Source organism: Phoenix dactylifera, chromosome 9, assembly GCF_009389715.1.
Source record: "Phoenix dactylifera cultivar Barhee BC4 chromosome 9, palm_55x_up_171113_PBpolish2nd_filt_p, whole genome shotgun sequence".
Lineage (NCBI taxonomy): Eukaryota > Viridiplantae > Streptophyta > Magnoliopsida > Arecales > Arecaceae > Phoenix > Phoenix dactylifera.
The window spans coordinates 1,451,423-1,475,327 of NC_052400.1; the positions used below are offsets into that span (position 1 = coordinate 1,451,423).

At 37.5% G+C, this 23,905-nt stretch overlaps 1 protein-coding gene across 5 annotated transcripts; it reads right to left on the minus strand.

The window, feature by feature from the left end:
- Positions 1-425: 425 nt before the first annotated feature.
- On the minus strand, positions 426-23,865 carry LOC103719624 (thiosulfate/3-mercaptopyruvate sulfurtransferase 1, mitochondrial-like). Of its 5 annotated transcripts, none has more exons than XM_008808960.3 (12): positions 23,693-23,865; positions 23,058-23,239; positions 21,496-21,555; positions 19,245-19,307; positions 15,507-15,631; positions 13,819-13,981; positions 12,082-12,141; positions 8,167-8,225; positions 6,157-6,238; positions 2,354-2,417; positions 974-1,041; positions 426-892 (listed from the first exon to the last, which is right to left on the minus strand). In XM_008808960.3, exons 1-12 carry the CDS (start codon positions 23,847-23,849, stop codon positions 803-805), a joined length of 1,173 nt encoding a protein of 390 aa, XP_008807182.3. In that variant the 5' UTR covers positions 23,850-23,865; the 3' UTR covers positions 426-802. The 5 variants fall into 5 exon arrangements, with proteins under 5 accessions (XP_008807182.3, XP_008807178.2, XP_026665250.2 ...); XM_008808956.4 differs by having other exon boundaries at positions 23,058-23,297; positions 23,693-23,837; XM_026809449.2 differs by having other exon boundaries at positions 23,058-23,244; positions 23,693-23,824.
- Between the last annotated feature and the right edge of the window lie 40 nt (positions 23,866-23,905).

Consider the following 23,905-nt stretch of genomic DNA (forward strand, 5'->3'; position numbering starts at 1 on the left):
TAGATTAACTTGAAATGTTCAACATTACTCATTTCTCTCCATCCATTAGATTACTAGCATTCAGAATTCAGAACACCATAATGGTTGCATAAAGACTGAAATTTTATATGACACCCATTAGAATGATTATATTGAAATGGATGCCTTGTGAAATTGTGATTAATGCAGTTTAACTTGTTAGAACATGCCTATTAACAAACAGGATTAGATAAGGTCCAAATAAGCAGGAGAGTCAAGCTTTGTCAATGTTTGATTAGGAAAGACAGCATTTAAAGGAATAATATTTAGCCAAAATAATTAGGCTAACACGTTCACTATTCAAAAAGAGAGAAACCAGGTGGATTTATGGTAGAAGCTTCATCAAGACCCAACGTTATATGAGGGGAAGAAAGCAGCAAGTGAAATAACATATTGCAAGACAAAAATATGTAACCTGAAGAAAGTAACATCTTCAGACTAATTAATAATTGAAATATACTCTGATCATTTTCTTCGATATCCGGTTATATTGTAAAATATGAACTTTTAAAATGAGGTTGAAACAAACTGCCAGACATTTTTCTATACAATTTTTGAGAGTCCATATCCATCTCTCTTTCCATCAGCTTTTCTCATAACTAATCTGGATTGTCCAATAAACATAATCCTAGTCCACAGTTTTCCATAAATCTATTGCTTGAAACTCATACACAGGACAACTCTGAGAAGCATTTATTCTGGTGCTCACACATCTTACCAGTCTTGGTCCCCATGCTCCAAGTGATGACAGATTATGGAACCCACATCTAAGAAATTAGTAACATCAGGAGTCGCAACAGGGTTCTCTAGTAGCCCATTCAGTCCAAGACCCATCATAGACTGAAACATCTGGCTTTCCAATCCGATGGAGACCCTGCATAAAGATGAATCTGTGACTTCTCTCATGCTGAGGTGAATGCCTTGTAAAAAGAAGAAATAATTTCTTCTATCTTACCAGCACAAGTATGCAAGCAGTTACGCCGGTACCACAAGAGGCGACCACAGGGCGATCCAGAGAAATGCCTGCAATGAATTTTAATCTTTCCTTTATCAAGAAACATGGTAGGGATGGCAACTTCTGTATTTGAACAAAGGACCTCTCTTCAGCCATGTGCTGAAGCGAGGAGTGCCAACCAAGGACTCAAGTGCCAGTAACCGGCAGGAATAGCATGGCGTTGTACCATGCCAAAGTACAAAAAAATAAAAAGGGCTAAACACTCCTTTTACTTTTATTTTAAAAGGAATTCATAGGTGTTGTGCTGATCCATGCATGTCAGCTGACATGAACCGGCCGAAGCAGCATTTGAAATCTTGGTGCCAACAAATAGTCCCAAGTCTTGTTAGAAAAATAATGAAATTAAGCAGCCAAATTTGTCACCAATAACTTAACCAAAATGATATGCCTCTCTTTAAAAATTATACTGTCCACTAGGAGGACAGGCGGAGGGGTTGATGTGTGAGAGAAGCAAAAGAAAAAGAAAATCTAAAAAGCTTCACTGTTTAAATTTAAATTACACAAAAAGGCTTATAACTTTCGGCGATACCTGAGAGAAGCTGATTATAATCAAGTGGTCAACAAACTCACAAATTTAAATGATGATAGCAAGAATTTCTATTATTCAGCAGATCATATATCTGATCCTAAATTCCTACAGTGAAAGTGTTGAAAAGAGGACGACTGTGGCATGCTTTTAATATCAGTTACAATGGTGGAAACAAAATTATCAATAAAGCAGTAAGATCATTACGTGTTTAAAAGGCGTATCTTGAAGTGTCTTATCTCAAGCATATTGCAGCTTACAGGACAATTTCCATAGATGGAGTCTTCAGGGGTCAAAGCCTGTGAAGTGAGAAATATTCTCTCTAGCACCCAAATATTAACAACTTTTATATTAAAAGAATGACACTGATGCTACTTTCTGGATCTGGACATTAACATTGCTCAAAAGCCTCTAAAGTGTTACAACACTATCGTGCGACAACTTATAAAACTAAGTTCCAGTGTTTGATAGAAATATTGTGTACCTTAAGCACATTCTTTGTCAAGTTTGGTTCCCTTGTGTACTCATAACAGAAAACATCTTTTCTTTTGGCTGTCAAGAGTATCCTATATTTGTTCTTTTATGTCTTATATGTGATTAATAAGACTGCAAGAGGAATAAATATCAAAAAAGTTTCTCATGCAGGGCATATCAATTAACTTTTAGCCTCCTCAACTTACAGAACAAGATTGGGCAAAACTTCAGATAAAAACAAGGAAGCTGGACGACTTCTGCCCAGCATCCAACTGCAGAAAGTGATGTTTGGATGGTATTATGAAGAATGCTGCTCTCACCTTCTTGCTCAAATCTTTTACGGAGTCCATCCACTGGCAAGAGCTTTTGTGAACCATCCAGCATCTGAAAAAATGTGAAGCAATTTATAATTAAAAAAGAAAAAAAAAAGCACAAGCACTCTGAGAAAATGAAGAACCGTAAACCACAGAGGACCAAAATACAAAAGCTCAAGCACAACCAGGAAAATTTATTGTCTGCTGGAATACAGTTCCAAACATCACCATGAAGGCAGTGCAAGCTTGACCTGAAGACTGCTGTTATCAACCAAGGTAATATGCATAAAATCTCAGATGTGGATCTTATATGTGAGCATAGAGTTGGACATTCTATACACTGTTCAAGGAACTAATATATTCCAACTTTGATTCAGCATCTTCTAAAAGCAAAAGGTTACAGTCAGAAAGGAGAAGATAAGATGGACCCCAAGATTAATACGTAAATGTGATCTTGGGGCAAACAAAATTAAAATATTCTCCTGGTAGCTTCTTTCTATAGCTTGGAAAAATAAATACATGTACATCATGCAAGAGCTTCAGCATTAACTGCTCCTGACTTGTATTACTGAAAGATCAGCAGATGATCACCACAAGACAAAGTAGTCTCCACACCCAATCATGTTAAATTAGATTATTCCATACACCTATAACCTGTTATTCAAATATGGTGCACCATGAACTCCAGAGGCTGGTAATGTCAGGAAATTTATTTCAGAATGGCGATGGAAGTCAGTCCAAACTACTGACTATGAATTGTACAGAATAACTGGATCACAAATAGATGTCAGAAAACCACAATATAAGCTCTCTGAAACCTTCTTATGCGAGCACAGCACAATCTCGATGCAACTTTTCATGAACAGTTTAATCTAGGAAAAATGCTATTTCATGGCTCTTCTCTGTTTACACTTTGCCAGGACTTGAGGATGTTCCTTCACTAGTTTGTGGCAATATTTAAAAATCTGCCGCCTCAGTTGCCCCAAAATGTGCCTAGATGCCTGCTTTAACCATCTTATCATGTTTTAGAGCTGAGGATGAAATTAATCGACATATTCAGATTGATCGTTGCCAAGTTGGCATCTTTCATTGAGTTGCTAGATCTTATTTGATATATCATGTTTCAATTTTCAGATTGTAACTATTTTTAAGATTGCTACTAATTTCCATTATCATTTTCCCCCCAGGAGCTGTGCGGTAGGGGGGGGGGGTGTTTGACTTTGACTGTTGGGTGCCCCATGTAGACACCTGCACAGCACCTAGGCAGCAGGCAGGCCCAATCTGCTGTTTCGCCACCTATATAGTCTTTTAGAATATTGGTTTGTGGAATGCTAGCATGCTACAAATTTAAAAAAGAAAAAAGAAAAAAAGGGCAATGGTTACTTGTTGAAATAAAAGCTGACTAACGCATATAACATGCTAAATCCAGATATCTTACATGAAGATGATGAAGAGACTGAATCATATCTTGCACTATATTATGCAGGATGTCTTAAATATTACCTAAAAGCTAGGTTTTCCATTTATTGAAGACTAGCAAGAAAAAACTAAAATAATTTATATAAAACAGAAATTTTGAGAACCATGATCCAGAAAATAAATAGACTTCAAAACTTCTTTTCAAAGATTCAAATCACACAAGCGAACGATAGACTTGGCAATCACACAAGCTAAGATCATAGACTTGGCACAACCAAGTCTATGATTGTGTTATGGACATTCGCCAGCCATGCATTCTCTTTGACAAAAGATACGATTTTGAAGTTTTACTAGTTACTAATTTTATTTTTTAAAATAAATGAACTTGTCCTCGTAAAATCCTTAGAAGCAGGCCCAACACCAGACTTTGAATGAATTTACTAACTTAATTGAAAAAATTCAAAATCTCGAAAATTCCTAGACACCTCACCTGTCTTTCTTCCACTAAAAGTCTAAAAGGAGGAACAATGATAAAGATACTTCAAGTAACCAGCAACTGCATAAGAAAGCAACAAAGAGATGCTATTGTCCCCATTTTAAGGACCACAACTTATTTGAAAGGGGATTAGTGTTGCAAACCAAAAACATGAGATACAAACAATCCCAGTTGGCCTTATAAATCATAAATCTATTGAGAGTAAACCGTTATACTTCCGAACATCAAAATGGAACCAGGTATCCAAAGTATCTAAGATTCTCATTCAACAGATGCCATGTCACGTGGATGCCAAGAAGACTACCAAAATTCTCTCCATTGACACAAAATCAAACAATTCACGTATCCTTCAATTCCATTTTTTGCAATTTCAATCAACATCAGATTCTTCCATCCTGAGATTTCTTTTATCCAGCGAGTGGAAGTCTTTTTAAATCTCTGCATGTCTCCTACATATTATCTTCTATTAGTCAATGAAGAAGAGATTAGACTGCTTGGTTACTTTATTTTACACAGGAAAATAAGATTTGTTTCATGCGGCCTTTACACCATTCTCCTTCCATGATGCAAGATCCAATGAGTAGTATTTAGGCTTCTTTTTCCATCTCGATAAGTCGCTTTTGATGAACTCATGTTTTTCAGTTTTTCCCCAAAGAAATTCAATCAACCATTCGTGAAAGATATCTCCAAATTCAGGGATTAAGATTGCAAAAAGAGTTAATTCCAACTACTCTATTTTCAACCTTGAATTAATCATTTCAAGATAAAAAGTAAAAAATATTTTTCACTTGGACCTGAATATACCATCATATTTTTTGCTTAGATGTAGCATCCTAGACATGTCTTCAATTAGAGATGTGAATATACATGTGTGTATTTTCATTTTCACAAGAATAATGCCACTTATAGATACTTGTTTAATAGATGAAATAGGTTATGGTATGCAGTATCCAGCAATATATATATAGATAGATGTTTATTAACAACCCTCTCTGAACCCTCTTATGCTTCATCTACTTTTTTACTTCATGATCGTTCTATTTTGTTCTGAACCTTTCTTTTTTATTTGGGTTAGATTCTAGCCAAAAATATTCATGTTCAACACTTAAGAATGCATGCCTTGATTAGCACTTACTCTCTAGTAGTATAATTTGCACACTCTTCTACAATTCTAATTGTATAATATCTTTTGAATGCATCAAAAAATCATTTTCATATATTGAATCATGACAAGAGAGCAACACCTACATGCTCGAAAAGGTCATCATCTCAAGCGTTAAACTTTTGTGAGTCATGACAAGGTGGGAAAACTGAGGGTGCCTACATATCTGCAAACTAGCATCATAATACATTGATCATGGATTACACGTGCAATGAAGTGAAGATGAACTGCATTGGATAAATCCCTGCATGGGTTTCTCGATTCTTTACACTGTGGACTCATGATATACAATGGTGGAAAAAGTTACTCGGCTAAGATACATTCAATATTACCTTCTTTAGTGAATGATAGACACAATTATAAAAGAACAAACCCCCTCTCCACAGGATCCATTGTGTTCATTTGTATAACAAACTTTTATCGTTGTATCCTTCTGTACTATTTCAGGATTAAATATTCTGCCCCCAATTTTCTTCAAGGCCTACCATCTTTGGTTCCTTTTTTTGGTGGGGGTGGGATTCATTTCTTGTTCCTTTTGGTTCAATTGTCTGTGCAAACCCAACATTTAACTCCTCTTACCGTGCAACTAATTGATCAATCCTCCCCCCCCCCCCCCCCCCCCAAAAAAAAAAAAAAAAAACCCGGGGAAAAAAAAGATACTATATTGGTGAAATAGGCGACCAAATCAGCTTGTCTTAAACTTGATAAAAACATCATTTGCACAATTTCTACCTGTGGAAAAGGAATGCATTTACTTTTAGGTATATGACCACTTCTTATTCCTGGTCGTGGTTCTGGAGCTGCACCATCAAACCTGTAAAGAGAGAACCAAAATATCACCTTTATATGTGATATTGCTTTCCAGCAACAGTTTATTAAATCAGTTGAATACAGATGTCTTTGTGAGAGGAAACAGAAATAAAATGTAAGGTAACAAAAGTAATCTTTTCAATGAAGGGAAATAGACCCCTTAGGTATGAGGGTACAAAGAGCATATCTACAGAACATATGCTAACACTATGATTAATAAGAGTAAATATCATTTACAATCATACAAGATTGCAGGCAATATGAAATTATTTTTTCTTTTGCTAAAGACAAGTAAATTATGCACTTGAAACAAAGTCAAGGGTGGATAGACCCTAAACCCTAAGTTCCTATGAGACTGAGAGAAGCATGCAGCAGTGGGTGTTTTCGACAACAGAAGATAGGCTGTTAGAGATGGCAAACAAGAGAGGTGGCAACTGACTATAATTCATATGCAAACAATAAAGCCTGAACTTCCGTAAGATTTTAGAAGGAAAATGGAAGTGGGTGCTGTTGCATCTGCATCTTGATAAAAGTGCAACTCAGTCACTCAATTTCGTTGTCAATTACTTGATGTGGCTCATGTTCATCACCATGTTAAAGAAAACATAGATTTGACACTCTTTTATGATGGATATGATTCCTCTCAGCCCATATGATGTAAATCCAATTTCAAACTCAGACTCACGTTACGTTTATATTGGAAATAATAGACCCTTGTGGTAAGCTTCCTTAGATCTCACAATAAAGTTCAGATGTGAAGAAATTCTGCAGTAAATCTAGTCCAAGATCTGCATGGATAAATACTTAGTTCAATTTAAAGAATAAACTAATAAGTAGAGAAAATAATTAATAAAGAATGAGAAAAGCTTCTATTTCTGCATTAAAATTCTAAAATTATAGCAACATGTCTCCCTTTTCTAAAATTCCTATCCGTTCCTCAAATCTTCTCCTCAACTTTTCACTAGATGGTGAACTCCTCTCAAGGATTTCTCTCAACGAAAAAGAAGCGTACCATTATAAGGTCCATAGCCAAAAGAAATAAATATAAGGTTCTACCATCATAGCTTAAATTATAGACTGGCTTGTCATACTGCATACACAAAATTTTATACTATCTAATCTTAAGCAAAAGATTATTAATATATGCAAATAACTTGCTGGAAAAAATCCCAGGGCATACATTTTACTCTCCTCACCAGAGCATCCTCTGATCTCTCATACATAAGATTCCATCATCTCCTTTGGTTATCCATCATGTTGTCTCAACTTATGTCGTGCCCATTTGGGTGGTTTTAGTTTTCAAGAAGCCAAAGATGTAATTTTAGCTACAAGGATGAAAAGATAGCCTTGAGGGGGAAAAAAGAAAAGGAAAAAACAAAGCTGAACAGCTTAGATATGTCTAAATCCCCTTGGACAGTGTCATGCAGAAATTTTTAGATCTTTGATGGTCAAAGGTCTATCTTCATTAGGCCATTAACATGCCACCATTATGAGAATCTTTAATGTTTGTCAAGAAGAGGATTATAGCTGTCTTATATAAGTTAAGGTTCCTGCATTAAGAATTAATATATAGACAAAAAATTCACCGTTCCTTTGTCTGTAAGAGGTCTATGACCTAATTCTACTTAGGATTTGTTGAGCATCTCACATTATTTCCAAGCAACTGGCCAGAGCACGATTATTTCAAGAGAGAAGAATTTATAAGTACATCATGTATAAATTATTTAGTTTAAGAATAAAACATAATCAAAAGCCTTGTGAAATTTATGACTATGAAAATGAAGTCCCTCGATATGGAAATAAAAAAGAAATTATTAGAAGAGTAGGTCAGGCACAAAACTATAGAATGTAATCCAATATATTTTAGTGGTAAAAACACTTGCCCCCAGGACATCGAGAACCTTCTATCAAAGGAAGATATTAGTAATTTACCTGGCCTTTGATCGAGCATCTACATGTTGGTGTGTTTGGGCATCCATGTTTTGTTTGATCTGAAATACATACCATTATAATGATGAAGGATTGATTACTTATGAATTTATCATTCAGATGTTAATTATGAATTTCTTAAAATTATCGTTCATAAACAAAGAGATTCAAAGTTCAAAAACTTATGCTGATGGACCTTATGGTGTGTATGAGGGACAAAATAATGTATGCATGGAAAATTGATATGGAAGCTTATATGGTGCAATACTTCTCATGCTTAATCTATAATAAGGTAAACGCCCCTAGTGAAGCATAATCATCAGGTTACTGTTAATCCACAAAATTAAATCATATTTTCTGCATATTCAAGTTAGCAACTGCCACCTCATAAATGCAACTACATGAGATATTGAGTTTGCTATCCCTAAGGAGCAACTTAAGTGGTTTAAATTCTCATAGATTATCCCACTAATATCATGCTGACAAATCACAGCATGCTGATGTTCTTGACTTATTATTCATAGAAAGTAAAAGCCAACTAATTTTTCTCTTCTTAATTCCAAATGAATCATGTATATGCTGCACCAATGGTCATAATCCCCATGAAGAACAAAATATGTTCTCTTTTTTATTGAGTATACCTGATTAGCCTACCATACAGAACAAGAATATCGACCAAATTTGGAGTGCATCAATCAATTCATATAATGAGAAAAAAGAGGCCTCACATTTAAAAAAAAAAAAAATCTAATGTCCAACATTGGTTGCTGGCATCATTGCTATCCATCAAGTACTCCATTTTCCAATTATTGCATGCATCACATGTCCTTGTATGAAGGAATCATGGATCTCCATCTCATCAGTTAATGAAAAATCCCCTTTTTTTTTTGAGCAATACCCAACATTTGAACCCTGGACCTCTTGATAGGCAAACCCCCTGGAAGTGTTTTGCCAACCAATTGTGTTAACAGCTGTTGGCTAATTAATGAAAAAGTCCTGCCTCTCCTCATCCACCTTATCAACTATTTTTTTTCCAGGCTGCACTCCTATTAATATACCATATTTTGGAAAGAGGAAAACAAGGAATGTAATATTAAACCACCAGAAGGCAAATAGTCTGCGCCTTTATATGTGGCTGGATGCACAAATGCATGCAATTCCAACCGCTTCATGGGATCGCAACCATGTAACAAGTATACCTCCCTCCTAAATCAGTCAGCGCACGGCAAGGGTCGGATGCAAGTGAAATTTTATATAGCGCCAGACGTTTGTGTATTACAGTTTTTAATTAAATTCAAATTGATTATCACAAGTCTTTTCGATATAAATACTCTCAAGGAAAATTTTCTAGCAGCAGGTTAGCATCTTAACTGGATGGTGCAATTACTAAGAAAGATCCTTAAAAGCCAATGGTAGTCAATTGAGGTCAAGATGCTTCTGATGAACTCAGACAAATTTTGCTTATCTGAAGCCAGCTATATTATACTCTTGGGTCATATCCACCAAACTAGCAAAGATTCATATTTTCCCTTTACCAGTTCTATCCAATCCTACACAGTCTCTTCATTCCAGACTTACAGACTCCTCTTTATCAAGCTATCAAGCACATTAGATGATACCAAGTACACTCAAATAGTAACTTACAAGAAGAAATTAACGTTCACATTTCTGACTGCTGTAGCTAATTTTGTGAAATATAGTTTGCTACTAATTCCTATTATGGATCACACCTTTGAATGCGCAACTAACACCCTAGCATGACCATGAATGAAGCTAGACTCATTTTATCCAATTTTCAATACTATACTTTATACAGAAAGTTGACAATTCAAACATCTACCCTCCTCTTGCATTTGGAATTTTAGATCATTTTATCAACAAAATTCAGGAGACAAACTCATGTCTGAAGCAATCAATTGGCAAAATGGAATATGATCATAAAAATGAAATACCTTTGCAAGAAGAAACTTAAGGTACTTTTGCTTGGTAGAGAATAAAAATGTTGCATATGAAAAAAATGTGGTCCTTTGGTGCAATATGATGAGCCAACTAAAGGCATAATAGCTCACCTAACATTCAAAGTCCCTTTTACAAGTCAGAATTCATTTGTCTGCATATGACAATCTGAAGCTTAAAAAGGGAGGTTTGGTGAACTTGAGTTCCAGGTCAAGCTTGCTGGAATTGAAACTTGACTTCTGGTGACTTTCAACATTCATCTTGTTAAAAGTTAAGGAACTTAAGCACATTTGTAGGACCTAAGTGGCCAGATTGGCTCAAGTTGAATCCAGTCAGTTCTAATTAGGCTGGGATGAACTTGATCAAGTCACCTCAGGCAAAGTAAACTAAATCTGATTCGTACCTTTCCATTTCCTTAGTCAAACTTAATTCTGACTGTTTTTAAACGAAAATCAAATCAGTTAAGTAGAGTCGGTGGTAACTCAACAAATCCACTTACTTGGCCATTTTCACTGAATCAAATACTTGAAAGTGTGAAATTCTACATGAACTCTTGTTCAGGCTTTCCAGTTATCCTGACAAAAGACATTCTTAGTGACATCGTTTACGTCTATGTTGTTTTAATGCCTCATATGTACATATCCAAATATATTCCCTTAAATAGCCTCTTAAGCATTTTCTTATTCAAAGAAGGCTTCACTGAGCTGCGATCTAAAGTCTCCTACTAGTATGGAACTATGCTTAACCTTAACTGTTTATGTTTCCCTTCTAAAATGCACTCTTTCCGGAAGTAAACATACTGAACATCATTTGTCCATGTCATTTCCTAACGATACATCTCAACAACTGCATTTTCAAAATTTCAGCATGCTTAACAAGTTCAATGTGTAATAATCAACTGATGTAATCTGCCAATCGGAACAAAATGAAAGAGTCTATGGGGAGTGGGGACAAGAATAGTTAGCATTACTACTTAGCAGTAAAACATACATGGTAATCTAACGATGAAAGTAGGAGCACATGGAAATGTATCTGTCGAACTACCTAAGTTCTATAAGAAAATTCTCTCTTTTAACTTCAGGGGTTTTGCCATCAAATATATTAAGATGTTTTGCACCACAAAATTTAACCAAAAGATAAGTCAAAACGAGTTAGGTGCTATGATACAGTTCCACAAAATGGTTTACTATTCGAAAGCTTGTGAGCAAGAACCTACAGAAAAACCATTTAAGATTTAAACTTTCACATACAAAATAATGCTTTGAGGTGTTACATAGCGTATTAAAATTATTCAAAGATCAATCACCACAAAGAAATGATTAAGAATTTATGCAGAGATCATTCCAGGAAGGAGGAATGAAGATAGCAAAGAGATCTGATAAAAGCTGGGTTAAAAAGAGAATCAACACCAGGGTTTAGGAGCCAATACAGAATCCACATCTGAAAAGGAAATCTGAAATCCGCTTTGGAAAAAACAGACAAATTAACTGGAATTTTCATTCTATGATATCCCTATATTATGACCTTGAAACCTAACTGTCAACAATAGTTCAAAAACCCAATGATAATCCCACTAAATATATGATGATCTGTCTAACAAACAAGAATCAAAGCACAAGTAACTTATTTTGACATTATCCCCCTCAAATTAAATAAAAAATTCTGGAAAACGAATTATATGAGTGGAGTCTGAAAATAGCAATCGTATCAGCTAGCAGATCTAGCTTGTACGTCATTCAGTTAATAAAGAATTCTGCTTCATGACAGGCCCAATGTGATGCATAACTGCCATAACTGCCCCAGGTTTTAGTTCAAGGTGTTCCCATCTCAGTAACGCTGCTCCACATATGATATTGATGGCTCCAATATATGAAAGGTTATAGTAGTCATCTGTGCTCAGTTAGAAGAAATAAAGCCTTTGATTTTCTATTCTTCAAGCGGATGAGATAAAATAATCCTAACCTGTTCAAGCGTCCAGACTAAATGAGGTTGAAATTTTGCTTCGAAAGTGAGTGGGTTAACCTGGAAAAAAAAAGGAACCTCCTCATTAGAAAAATATCATGATTGGTTCATACTTTTATATTCCACAATAGAAAAATCGTAAATATTGATTTAAGCAAATCGAAAATTTGTTTTTGCAGTAACTTATGACTGTGGTCAACTTTTCAAGTATGGTGAATAAGCAGATCTCATTTAACTTATAAAAATAATTTAATTGCTCAAAACACACTACAGAAAGTTTATTAAAAGAGGAAAATTAATTAAATTCATGTTCATTTCTTTACTACTCCATTCACTTGATTTTCATGTCTTTTCTTTTTCCTTGCACTAATTGCACATAAAACAGATCCAGATGACAAAACTTTCCTGGTAATTGCTATCATTACTATTCCACTTATAAAAGTTACTTGCAGAATTCCTCCTGCTTCTTATCCCTCTATTTCATGAGTATATCCCTTAACCGCACATCTCCATCATGATATATGCCTACTCCTTCCCCACATGTTTCTACTTTACCCTACAATATGAATGAAAATGTATTTTAATCGAAAAGTGTTTTTCGAACGGATTTGATCCTCTCTGCTCGAGCGAAGCGACAAAGCGTGCGCTTCTTTTTAGTACCAAGCAAGGTTCACTATCGAAGTACCGGACCTTGTACCAGTATACCTAGTATGAGGGTTAGTTTAGCATACCAAGACTCACTACACCCCCATATTGAGTCTCGGTTCAGTACCGGTATGGTATGCTTGGTATGGGATGGAACGCACCGGTATGGTGAACCTTGGTACCAAGAGTATAATAAAAGATTTCATGCCAACATCCTAGACATAATTTCCTAATAGATTACATATAAATCTTGGAGTTTATTGATTTACCAACAAAGGATACAAGTGACCATCTTAGTTATAGAAGTCGGTGCAAATGTGACCTCATTTTATATAATAGAGCATATAGAGTGCCCAAAAAATCAATCAAGACAACTGCATTGATGGCCAGGTATGTGGAAGCCACCCTATCGATCCTGCCTAGGGCTTATTCAGCACTCACAATAAGTGGGCTACATAGATGAAACCTAGGAGGTTTCATAAGCCCAAATGGCTACATATACAGCTCAGACTCCGTTGGGCGGGCAAATTCCAAGCAGATTCCAACAGGCATTGAGCATGTCAAGCACATTTTAAGCACACCAGGCAAGGTAACAAACCCACTCACTGATCGTTCATCTCACCCAACTACCCTATGCCCTAATTGAGAGGGGGAACATAAAAGAGGAGAAAGTGGGAAGTGTCAGACTAGGACCTCTAAACAAACTGATAAGTCCGAATGTTATGCCATTTTTTCCTTTCTTTTATTTCTATTTACTTCCTTCACTTTTGTCTCCTCATCAGTTATGCCTAGAGTGTTTTTATCCTTTCTTTTGTTTCGTTCTTAAATAGTTCTATGTTTCTACTAAAATATGTTTTTTATTTCTAACTATTTCTAAATATCAACTACCTAGGCACCCACTTACAACCCTGGTGCTTTGCAGTAGTGGCACGCATATTTGTTGCTACTTTGTAAACATCACCCCATAGAGAGCTAGGGAGAATGCAGGAGTGCAGGTTATGTAAAGCAAAACTGTCATTATAATCCAAAATTGTGTTTTAAAGAAATAAATTAGCAATTTTACCCACCTACCAGTCACATAAGTATACTTACCAATTGTCCATGATAAACCTTTTTGACAGCTTCATTGGCAGCATGAGCTTTTAAAATTGCATCACTGGAGGCACTAGATTCAACATCAAAACCAGAAGCACGCCACTCTGGCAAACCCCCATCCAACACCCAAACCTTATCATGTCCAAAGACTCGGAACATCCTATACAATGGTCAGGTATCTTAGAGTTAGTAACCTATCAAATTGTTACTGAAAAAGAAATCCCACTTTTTGTCAATGAGATAATGTACATGAACATTATGCAAAAATACTAAATCAAGCAAATTTTACAATATAAAAGCTTAATTCAATCCAGCTGGGAGGACATACGGACTTGGCATTCTCCAAATTCTTAGAAAGTCAATGTGCCTAGAAAGTGGATCACAGAATTGCTAACTGCTTGGCTAAACGATATATGAAGCTACATAGTTTTTCCAAGAAATGTATTATATTCAGGTCAGCATCAAGACAAAAGATCATCAAAACAGGAAAAAAAATGTAATCACATTCTTAAAATTTTCCTTCATAATTTATTCTTGATCCTTCGTCTGCAATATTTTGTCAATTTTAGCACAAATCAGTAAGAAACTAATCTTTCTTATATTTTCAAGTATTCATTACAGATGATGTATGCAAAGTTTGAGATTTTCCCTAAATATTTTTGAGCTTTCTTTTTATCTACAAATATCTCATTTTTTTGCATATCATTTGTTCAGTCACCAATATTTTCATTATACCCACCCAATATTTGCAGAATTACAAATTCTTCCGTCAAAACAATTCAAAACTTAACTATAACTACATTACACTAATTATGTCTTATTATATTGCTGACAGAAAACAGTCATAGATGCCAGCAGGAGACATCATGTTGTTGTACCTATGGCACATGCTTCTTTAAACTATTGCAGATGTATAGTTTCTTTGAGTAGCATTTATAACATTTTTGGAAATTTCCTGAAGCCATCCATATCAATGTCCGCCGTACCGGGTCCGGTAGGCGTACCGGTTGCCTACCGGACCGGTACGGGCCGGTTCGTACCGTGCTCCGGGCGGTACGAACCGGGAAGCTCTTCCCCACCGGAACCGGGGAAGAAAAAGAGAACCAGAGAGAGCGCGGGGAAGAGAGGGAGGGAGCCCACCTTCGGCCGCCATCGGAGAGCCGGGGGGGCGCGTCGGAGGCCGGCGGGGGGCGGCGGAGCCCGCGGGGGCGCTGCGGAGGCCGCGGCCGCGTTTTTTAATTTGGAGATTTTTAAGTGAAGTCGGCAACCGATTTGCCGACTTCACTTAAAATCCCCAAATTAAAAAACGCGGCCACGGCCTCCACAGCGCCCCCGCGGGCTCCCCCGTCCCCCGCTGGGCTCCGCCGCCCCCCACCGGCCTCCGACGCCCCTCCACGGCTCTCCGATGGCGGCCGAAGGTGGGCTCCCTCCCTCTCTTCCCCGCGCTCTCTCTTTTTCTCTTCGTCTTCTTCGTCTCCGGCACGAAACCGGCCTGTACCGGTTTCCACGGCTCCGCCGTACCAGTAGCTGGCCGGACCGGTTTGTACCGGCCCGTACCGGCCGGTACGAGCCGGTTCGGCATACGCTGATCCATATTATAAAGCAAAGTGAAGAGAAATTTCCATTGCCACCAAGCTCAGAAGTGGTCAACTTTGATTATCCAATAAAAAAAAATTCTAGCTTACCACCAAACACGAGCTGCACTGAACATGCCCTTCCCGTCATAAACAATAATGGAATCCTTGTTGTGGATACCAAGAGCAGAAACAGCAGCAGTGAAAGCTTCTTCTGTCGGCAACATGTGGGGTAACTGATTCAAAATACATGCATTAGTTCTTTTTATAGGGCCAAATGGTCAAATAAAAGAAACCAGAAATTGGAACTTTTGGCTATGAATTTTCTCTCAAAAATATCCTGCAACAACAAATACCAGAAATTTTATGACAGCATTCCATCTTTGAAGTGACTATCATATTACAATAAATTAAACAGCTAGAGCACGTAACTCAACTTATAATATATGTTGCATAACCTGCAATGTCCATTTTCTAATGGTAATATGTGCTAATTCATAATAATTGTGATTGTTGGAATCAATCTGCAATTTGGACTAAGATAACGATTCTTTTGTCAAGTAGTTCATACTTCATAAAGTACTTTCTACAAGATAGCGAAGAAAAAAAATCTAAAATATGGAATGGATACAAATGCAGTCGGTTTTAAGGTTATCCCGAAGCAATCATCATACTAAAGATCTTTGGAAGACAAAGTTGGTGAGACAATAATATGACAATCCAACAGAGAAGTTATTCTTATCTGTAAGGCACTTCAGTGAAGCTTCACCATTTTCTTTTTATTTTCTTTTTTTTAAATTTTGCTTGCATGTTATGGATATCTCTGCTTAGCATAAATATGCAAGAAGAGGGTGAGCCTAGGCGCAATGGTAAGGTTGCTCTATTGTGACTTGGGAGTCATGGTTCAAAACATAGAAACAATCTCTGGAGGCTTATACCTTGTACTATGGAGGGATAGGACCTATACCTTGTATCAATCATTAGTTTAACATAAGGATTTCAACCTAAAAATTGGAAGGGTTAGAAATTATCAAATCAGAACACATTTATGCGAATGAAAAGCATGAACAACTTGCTCTTTTCTGTTATGGGGACCCTGGAAATGATTGGAATGGAAGAAATAGATGGGAAGGGTGAACCATGTTGTATGTCCATGAGATGATTAGCATTTACAAGGAAATGTCTTTGTTACCCTGAAAACTTCTGACTTGAGTAATGAATACAAAATAGCATATATGATGAATAGCATAAATGATGCGACTATTATTTTTTGCAATGAATTCAATGTGTTAATAAATGTGAATTGTTAAGTTAAAAACAATATATTGATCTGACACCTGATGTCACAACATGGCAATCAATTTTTATGTCAGGGCATGTCGGAGAATGTGCAGTTGTGCACTCAAGAAGAAATGGATTAGAGATTGTCTAGACACATGCGAGCATCTAAAGAAACAAATGGGATAGCCAAGTGTATTTGGGCTTCTCCATGGGATTCTAGAAAGTTCCACAGTTCTCAAGGGCTTCTTGGGAAGTGTAAGGGTCACAAAGAAGGCTAGTCATCATCAAAATGTGAATACTGCATAGAATATCAGAATGAGAAAGGGGTTGTAGATTTCCTATTGCCATTGGATGATGCCCGTGGAGGGCGGTTGACTAAAATAGAGGATCCTTCATCTGTAAGCTTGCAAGTCCTATGCAACTTGCAGACACTAAAATGTCAAAAGAAGCTTATCACTTGTCTTTTGGATGCTCTTCTATGTGTTTGGATCTCCAAAAGCTAAGGGTGTTGGTTTAAGTTTTGATAAAAATTCTTCAAACATACATCAAATTCTTGGTTGGGTTTGACACGTATTTTGAAGTTGAGCCCATCTGATCACTTGGACAATTTTCAAGTCTCAATAAGCTTTCAATGATTTGTTCTTTTTTAGATTGTTTGATGCAAGGTTTTTCATCTCACTAATTCAGTAAATCCAACAGCAGATAGTATGCAGATGATGTTAAATATATTTTCAAATAAGTATTCCAAGGATTTAATTATCAGTGCATAACAGTCCGTACTGCCATACCAGTAAGTTACTGCTATGCTCTCTGTACCAGTACTGTATTGACAACTAGTATTGCATCACTATTTCGCTGTCCGGGCACCAAAAAGCATACCATGTGCTAGTATAGTATGAGTACTGTAGTGGTTCGGTGCTGATACAGGCACAATACCAGTACATTAAACCTTGATGAACTCCAATACACATGAAAATCATATATAACATTATAGATACCATTAATTTTGGGATGATCTATTGAGTTATCTAGTTTTGTTCCCTTGTTTGATAGGATTTTGGATCTGATTTCTCATATTTGAACATAATTATAAAAATATGGCAAAACAGAATATAGTCATTGAATAGCATGGACAGCCCTTGATGTTGATAATCTTTTTGAAGCTCTTACTCAGGATGTAAAATTGTGCTTGTCATGAGAAATTCCATGAATGCCAGCATATTTGTTGTTTAAATCTTTCATATGGAGTTTGCCAAGCCATCCCGAACCAAGCAGTTAGGGGCATACTAAACTGAATTAGTCCCTAACCAGGGTAGTTTGCCGCATCGAAATTGGTTTAAGAGGCGTTCAAAGGTTTTCCCTTTCATTCGCTTTGTTTCTTTGTCTCCATCCCCTCATGCTCATCTCGTCTGCACCGACTGACACCGATGCAGATAGCTCCCAGGTAAGCCACCCATCTCCCGATCCCTCTCCCTGTCCCTCCCTCCCTCTCTTTATCTCCTCCTCCCTCCCTCTCTTCCTCCTCCGTCTCCCTCTTCCCTAGTGCGGCCGCCTCGACACCCCCATCTTCTTCTTGAGCGTGGTCCACATGTCCACCACTGCAACTATCGCATCCCGAGTCTTCTCGCCGGCAGCTGAAGCTCATGTCTCTACCCTCCCAGTTTGAGAGTTTCTTCTCATTGGCATCCCCCCAAGCCCTCCCTCTCCTTCCCCTTCTCCCTCCCTCTCCAGCCGAACCAGTTTCCTCCCTTTGACTGTCTCTATTTTCGTACACCCCGGAATGGCATGATACAGACCTATATCATGGCGAACCGGCCGCCGGCCAGTACGCTCTCTGGTACCGATTTGACGATCCTTGCTTTGATTCTTACTCAATATTTATCATTGAAAAACATAGATGCATCCAGAAAGCAACTACAAAACCAGTTTGGCTAGCAAGGTATGGAAAAGATTCTTACTCAATAAATTGAGGTTTAATGTAAAAAAGGATAGACCAAACTAGTTTGGAATTTTTATGATAACTTTGAGTTTACTTAGGATCTGTAGGATTATGGATATCTTTATGCTTTGATTACTCCTTTTCTTCTAAGTTACTGTAGTGGAAGAAATAGGTTAGATTCCTTACCTTTTCTTTTCATGATCTAGTTACAACTAAATTTTTTGGATCAAGTTACAGCTAAATCAAGGCAACTGTTTGTCTTTTTTAACAATATTATAATATATAAATATTTTGGAGGCTTGATAAGAAAATATTTTAGGTGTTCAGAGCAATGACAGAAGCCATTTTGGTTGAGTTTATAAAGATGAACATATTACATAATGACACATATAAATACAGAAAACCAAAAGAAAATTATTCACAAATATGAGAATATGCCAGTTTAATTAGAAAAAAGTCACTATATAAACAACCTAAACTGCAAGCCTTTCTATATCATGACAAACTGACAAGTGCAGAAAGATGTCACTCAATTAGGAAATAGAATGCAGCATCATCTGCAAGCCTTTCTATATCAATCAATTTTATTTAGAGCGAAGGAAAACAAGGAAAAGAAGAGCTTATCTCACATCAGATGTTTGGTCAGATATTCCATCAATATCAAAGAACAAGGCATTGGGAATGTGAGCCACCTGAACAAAATTCAAAAGTGCATAGTTGTTACTATGAAGCAAACTAGGGAAAAGTGCTGGAAATAAAATTTTATTAATCATCCAAATGTATCTTCTAAAAAATACTTGACAAGAGATTGGCATGGTAATGCAGAATGTAGATCAGCTTAAATGTCCCTGCTAAAGTTGCCGAGCTGCTAACTTCGCAATTAGTCGGGCTCAAACTGCATTTTTAGGATCACCCATGGCAGTTTTTTTTTTTTGACTATCACCCATTGTTCTTATGAATCTTTCCCAACCCCATTAAACATAACAACTTAAGTCTCACTCTAAGGACACCAACGTAAAAATATGTAATCTACCTATTTTATGCACTGCAGCTGATCAGAAAAACAAATCCAGGAACTCTTCTTCTCCCTCACACTCTTTCATGATCTCATTTCAATCTTTAGTAGATCGAGAACAATTGTCCAAACTTTTCTACACATCTTTTATGATACGATACAATTTTGACCTTTTGTCAACATATTTTGGGAAACATATAACAGTTCGATACTTTCAAAGGAATTAAAGTAAAAGACTATGCCATGAGATAATACCAACCATAATATGCAAGCCTACAAGCTATATTTTTTTCATTTAGAAGACCAATAAGCATCACTAAAATGGGTTGGTGAGATATAATTCAAAATTTGCATCATATGTCAGTAGTCAAAACCAAGGTTTGCTGTACCTACCTATACCACCCTGCACCAAGCATTTCATACCACAAGGTAAGGTACCACTATTTCCCAACTCAAAAAAATGTCATTTTTGAGATGCATGCATAGAAATTTCTATGTATGTGCCAAGTCTGCCATCAAAAAATGCCCCTTACATCACAACATCATGCCATGAGAGTGTATTTTCTTGGCTATGACACCATACAAGAATGAACAAATAGCTTCAAAAGGGTCCATGTCAAACAAATTTCCTAGATGCCTATCCAAAAGCATTTTGCACCACAACAAAAGATGTAATACTCATTACCATAAAGCATCTTGACAAACATTCTACCAATGCGAATCAGCTAATCACCAATTTTTCCAACCCAAAGCTTATGCGTAAAAAGAGACAAAATCAAGTAGAAACATGGTTACAATAATCTGAATTTCTCTTACCATTTTGCAGCAAATATGTACTTTCTAACCAAGCTACATTGATTCTTTCAAAACCATGAGTTGCGCCTTGAGTTCAATCAAAATTCAAATCATGGATTGCAGTGAATATGCACTCTCATTCTTTGATTATAACGGATTGCAGAACTCATAGAAAAGATAATATACTCATAAAATTTATATTACAAGCATCACACAATCAGCACCCAATTCTCAGATTGGATGCTTTGCCTTTATGTCATTTATAGCAAATTCTAATCTTTGTTGGGGTCCAACATGTTTGTGGCTTTTGAACCTAGTGATAAAAGTCTTGATAATTTCCATGAATGCATGGGAAGAATTGCCCCCTCCGGCTCCCCCCTTGAGTGTCAGTTTTTAGTTGATAGCCAATCATAAAAATAAGCTGTAGCAATGGAGACAATCAAATTTAAATAATTCTGAGAAAGGATTTGGAAAAGCTAGCAGTTACATGAAAGATGGTGCCAAATGGTTGAGGCAACGCTTGATGGTTATGAAGGGTTATAGTTTATTACATAATATTTCTTCGATGCATACTGAACCAATCTTTTATTTTTCATCACATGAAATACATTTGCCCGTTGAAAATAAAATATAGATATACATCAATAAACACATGACTCCATGCAATAAACTTATCTTGTCATAATACGACTTTCCAAAACAAATCTTCAGTGCAAAATCAAAATAGTTCGTAATATATATACCCTAAATCAAACAAGTAGCAACAATAAACTGTGCATGTCTTTTAATACTTCTGTTTTCTTCCCCCTAAATAAAATAGTGTGATTGGTTACAAGAAACAAAATAAACAAAAGGCATTCAAGCAACTTTCAAACCATAATAAGTTACAGTATGCCTCAGAAAATTTCTTTTAATTTGTTAAAGCAAGTGCTAAATGCTCAATTACAACAATATTCATACTCTTGTAAATCACAAGCAAAAAATAACAAGAACCTGCATAACGATGAACATAACAATCTAAAGAGGCACTGGGCAAATTTCATAAAGAAAAAAAAATAGAATTGTCAAACCTGATATTCTTGAAGCGGGTTTCTTTGCTCATGTGGCATATACCAAGAAGCATCCAATACCTTAGAGAAAAACAAATGAATAATTAAAAGCATGAAATGAGAGAAGAAAAGATGTATGCAGTATATGTTCTCTTCTACAATTGAATTCTTAGACTCTTTTCTTAAAAGTTGCAGATAAATTCTGCTGAAGCACACTAACAAGCATCTTTGGCAAGTTTGATCCTGACTTTTAATTAATGAGTTTCCCATATCTGAAAATTTCTCTTCTTGGTCATAAACATTCTAGATTGTAAATTTCTAACAATAAAAGCAAGGTCCGCCGTACCGGGTCCGGTAGGCGTACCGGTTGCCTACCGGACCGGTACGGGCCGGTTCGTACCATGCTTCGGGCGGTACGAACCGGGAAGCTCTTCCCCGCCGGAACCGGGGAAGAAGAAGAGAACCAGAGAGAGCGCGGGGAAGAGAGGGAGGAAGCCCACCTTCGGCCGCCATCGGAGAGCCGCGGAGGGGCGTCGGAGGCCGGCGGGGGGCGGCGGAGCCCGCGGGGGCGCGGCGGAGGCCACGGCCGCGTTTTTTAATTTGGGGATTTTAAGTAAAGTCGGCAACCGATTTGCCGACTTCACTTAAAATTCCCAAATTAAAAAACACGGCCGCGTCCCCTGTTTCTTTCGAAACAGTGGACGCGGCCGCGGCCGTGGCCTCTGCAGCGCCCCCGCGGGCTCCCCCGTCCCCCGCCGGGCTCCGCCGCCCCCCACCGGCCTCCGACGCCCCTCCGCGGCTCTCCGATGGCGGCCGAAGGTGGGCTCCCTCCCTCTCTTCCCCGCGCTCTCTCTTTTTCTCTTCGTCTTCTTCGTCTCCGGCAAGAAACCGGCCTGTACCGGTTTCCACGGCTCCGCCGTACCGGTAGCTGGCTAGACCGGTTTGTACCGGCCCGTACCGGCCGGTATGGGCCGATTCGGCATACGCTGTATAAAAGCTTGTGTGTAATGTTAGTAATAACTTTGTAACAAGTTACATTATGGGTTCATTTATAAAGAAGATTGATAGCTCCCGAACAGCACAGCTTTCAATTTTTTTTTTCTTTTTCTTTCTTTCATTCTCTTTTTCCGTTTGTTTTTTCCTCTCCTCCCATGCTGAAAGACATTGTATACTTTATTTCGGGTACAGTGCTGTCTGAATCATCCATAACAAAGCCTGCACCAACCTAGAGGAAGCTGCACCAAATGCATCCATAGTTTCCCCCCCAACCCCACCCCCTCTTCCTCCCTCTCCCTCTCTCTCTCTCATGAATGGACAAACACAAGCACATGCATTAAAACACCCATGCACCCCCTATCTTCTTCAGACATGAATCTTCCACCATCAGAGTGGCATCTCGTAACTGGATTAAACTCTTTTCCTTCATTATATATCATAATGAGGAAACCGTCCAAATTGCATAAGGAAAAGCCCGCATATCAGTATAAAGATACATGGTCAAAAATGTCTGCACTAGGGAATGATAGCACAAAGGAAAGTGAAACAATTTAGCTATTATGCAACCAGCACTAGTAGGCATTCACCTTTACATCAGGATCTCCGAGATTAGCATGCAGCCACTCAGCAGAAACCACAGGTTCATTATGCCCCATCGATTGAGCCGCCGAAGGAGAGGTTGTCCCACTAGATGAAGCAGTCACAGCACAGCAAACAAAGCCCAAAGTTGAAGAAACCAAAGAGGGATAGTCGACACGATTATAGGAGACTGTTCTGAAAACAAGTACAATCAAGAAGCACTAAAAACCAGACAAGACCAGGCATAGCTGCAAAAAAAATAAAAACAAGATAAAAAATCTGCAAAAACCCCTTGGCACCAAATAAAGTCTCATTTTGTATTGAAAATGGTCATTGAATACGTGCTAAGTCGCTGGATATAAACAATTGATAAAGCCAAACCCAGAAAAACAAGTCGATAGAAGGAACACAAGCAATTCAAGTCTTAAATAGCCATAGAAAAGAGGCAAATTTGCTATGCATCTAAAATCGAGAAAACCAACGCTGAATTACAGTTGATCGGATTGAAAAATATAGAACTTAATGACACAGAAGAAGATCGGATACAGTTAGAAACCATAGAAATAACCAAAAGCCACCAAAAAAATTCGAATCTTTTGAGCATAGGAAGTGAAAGATTCAAGCTTTGCCTTGAAATCAGTACCATGGAGCCGGGAATCGTTGGGGAAACAAGCCGTAGAGCAGACCGACCGGATATACCCACGGATGCCTTCGTCGGCGAGGCAGATGTCACACGGAGAGTAAAGCGGAGTGTCAGGGAAAAAGGAGTTCAGGGCACTGGGATTACGTTCGAAGCTCATTTGAACGGTTCTGATTTTTTCCTGATTGTTTTATTCCTTACTCAATATCGAATTAA

Bases quoted from the DNA above. Each gene is read 5' to 3' on its own strand.
- LOC103719624 (XM_008808960.3), bottom strand. From the start codon at position 23,849: ATGAGCTTCGAACGTAATCCCAGTGCCCTGAACTCCTTTTTCCCTGAC. The intron at 15,632-19,244 runs GTGAGATAAGCT...ATTTTGAATCAG, and splicing joins TATCTGACCAAACATCTGAT to TTACCCCACATGTTGCCGAC. The intron at 6,239-8,166 runs GTAAATTACTAA...CTCTCTTTACAG, and splicing joins GATGCTCGATCAAAGGCCAG to GTTTGATGGTGCAGCTCCAG.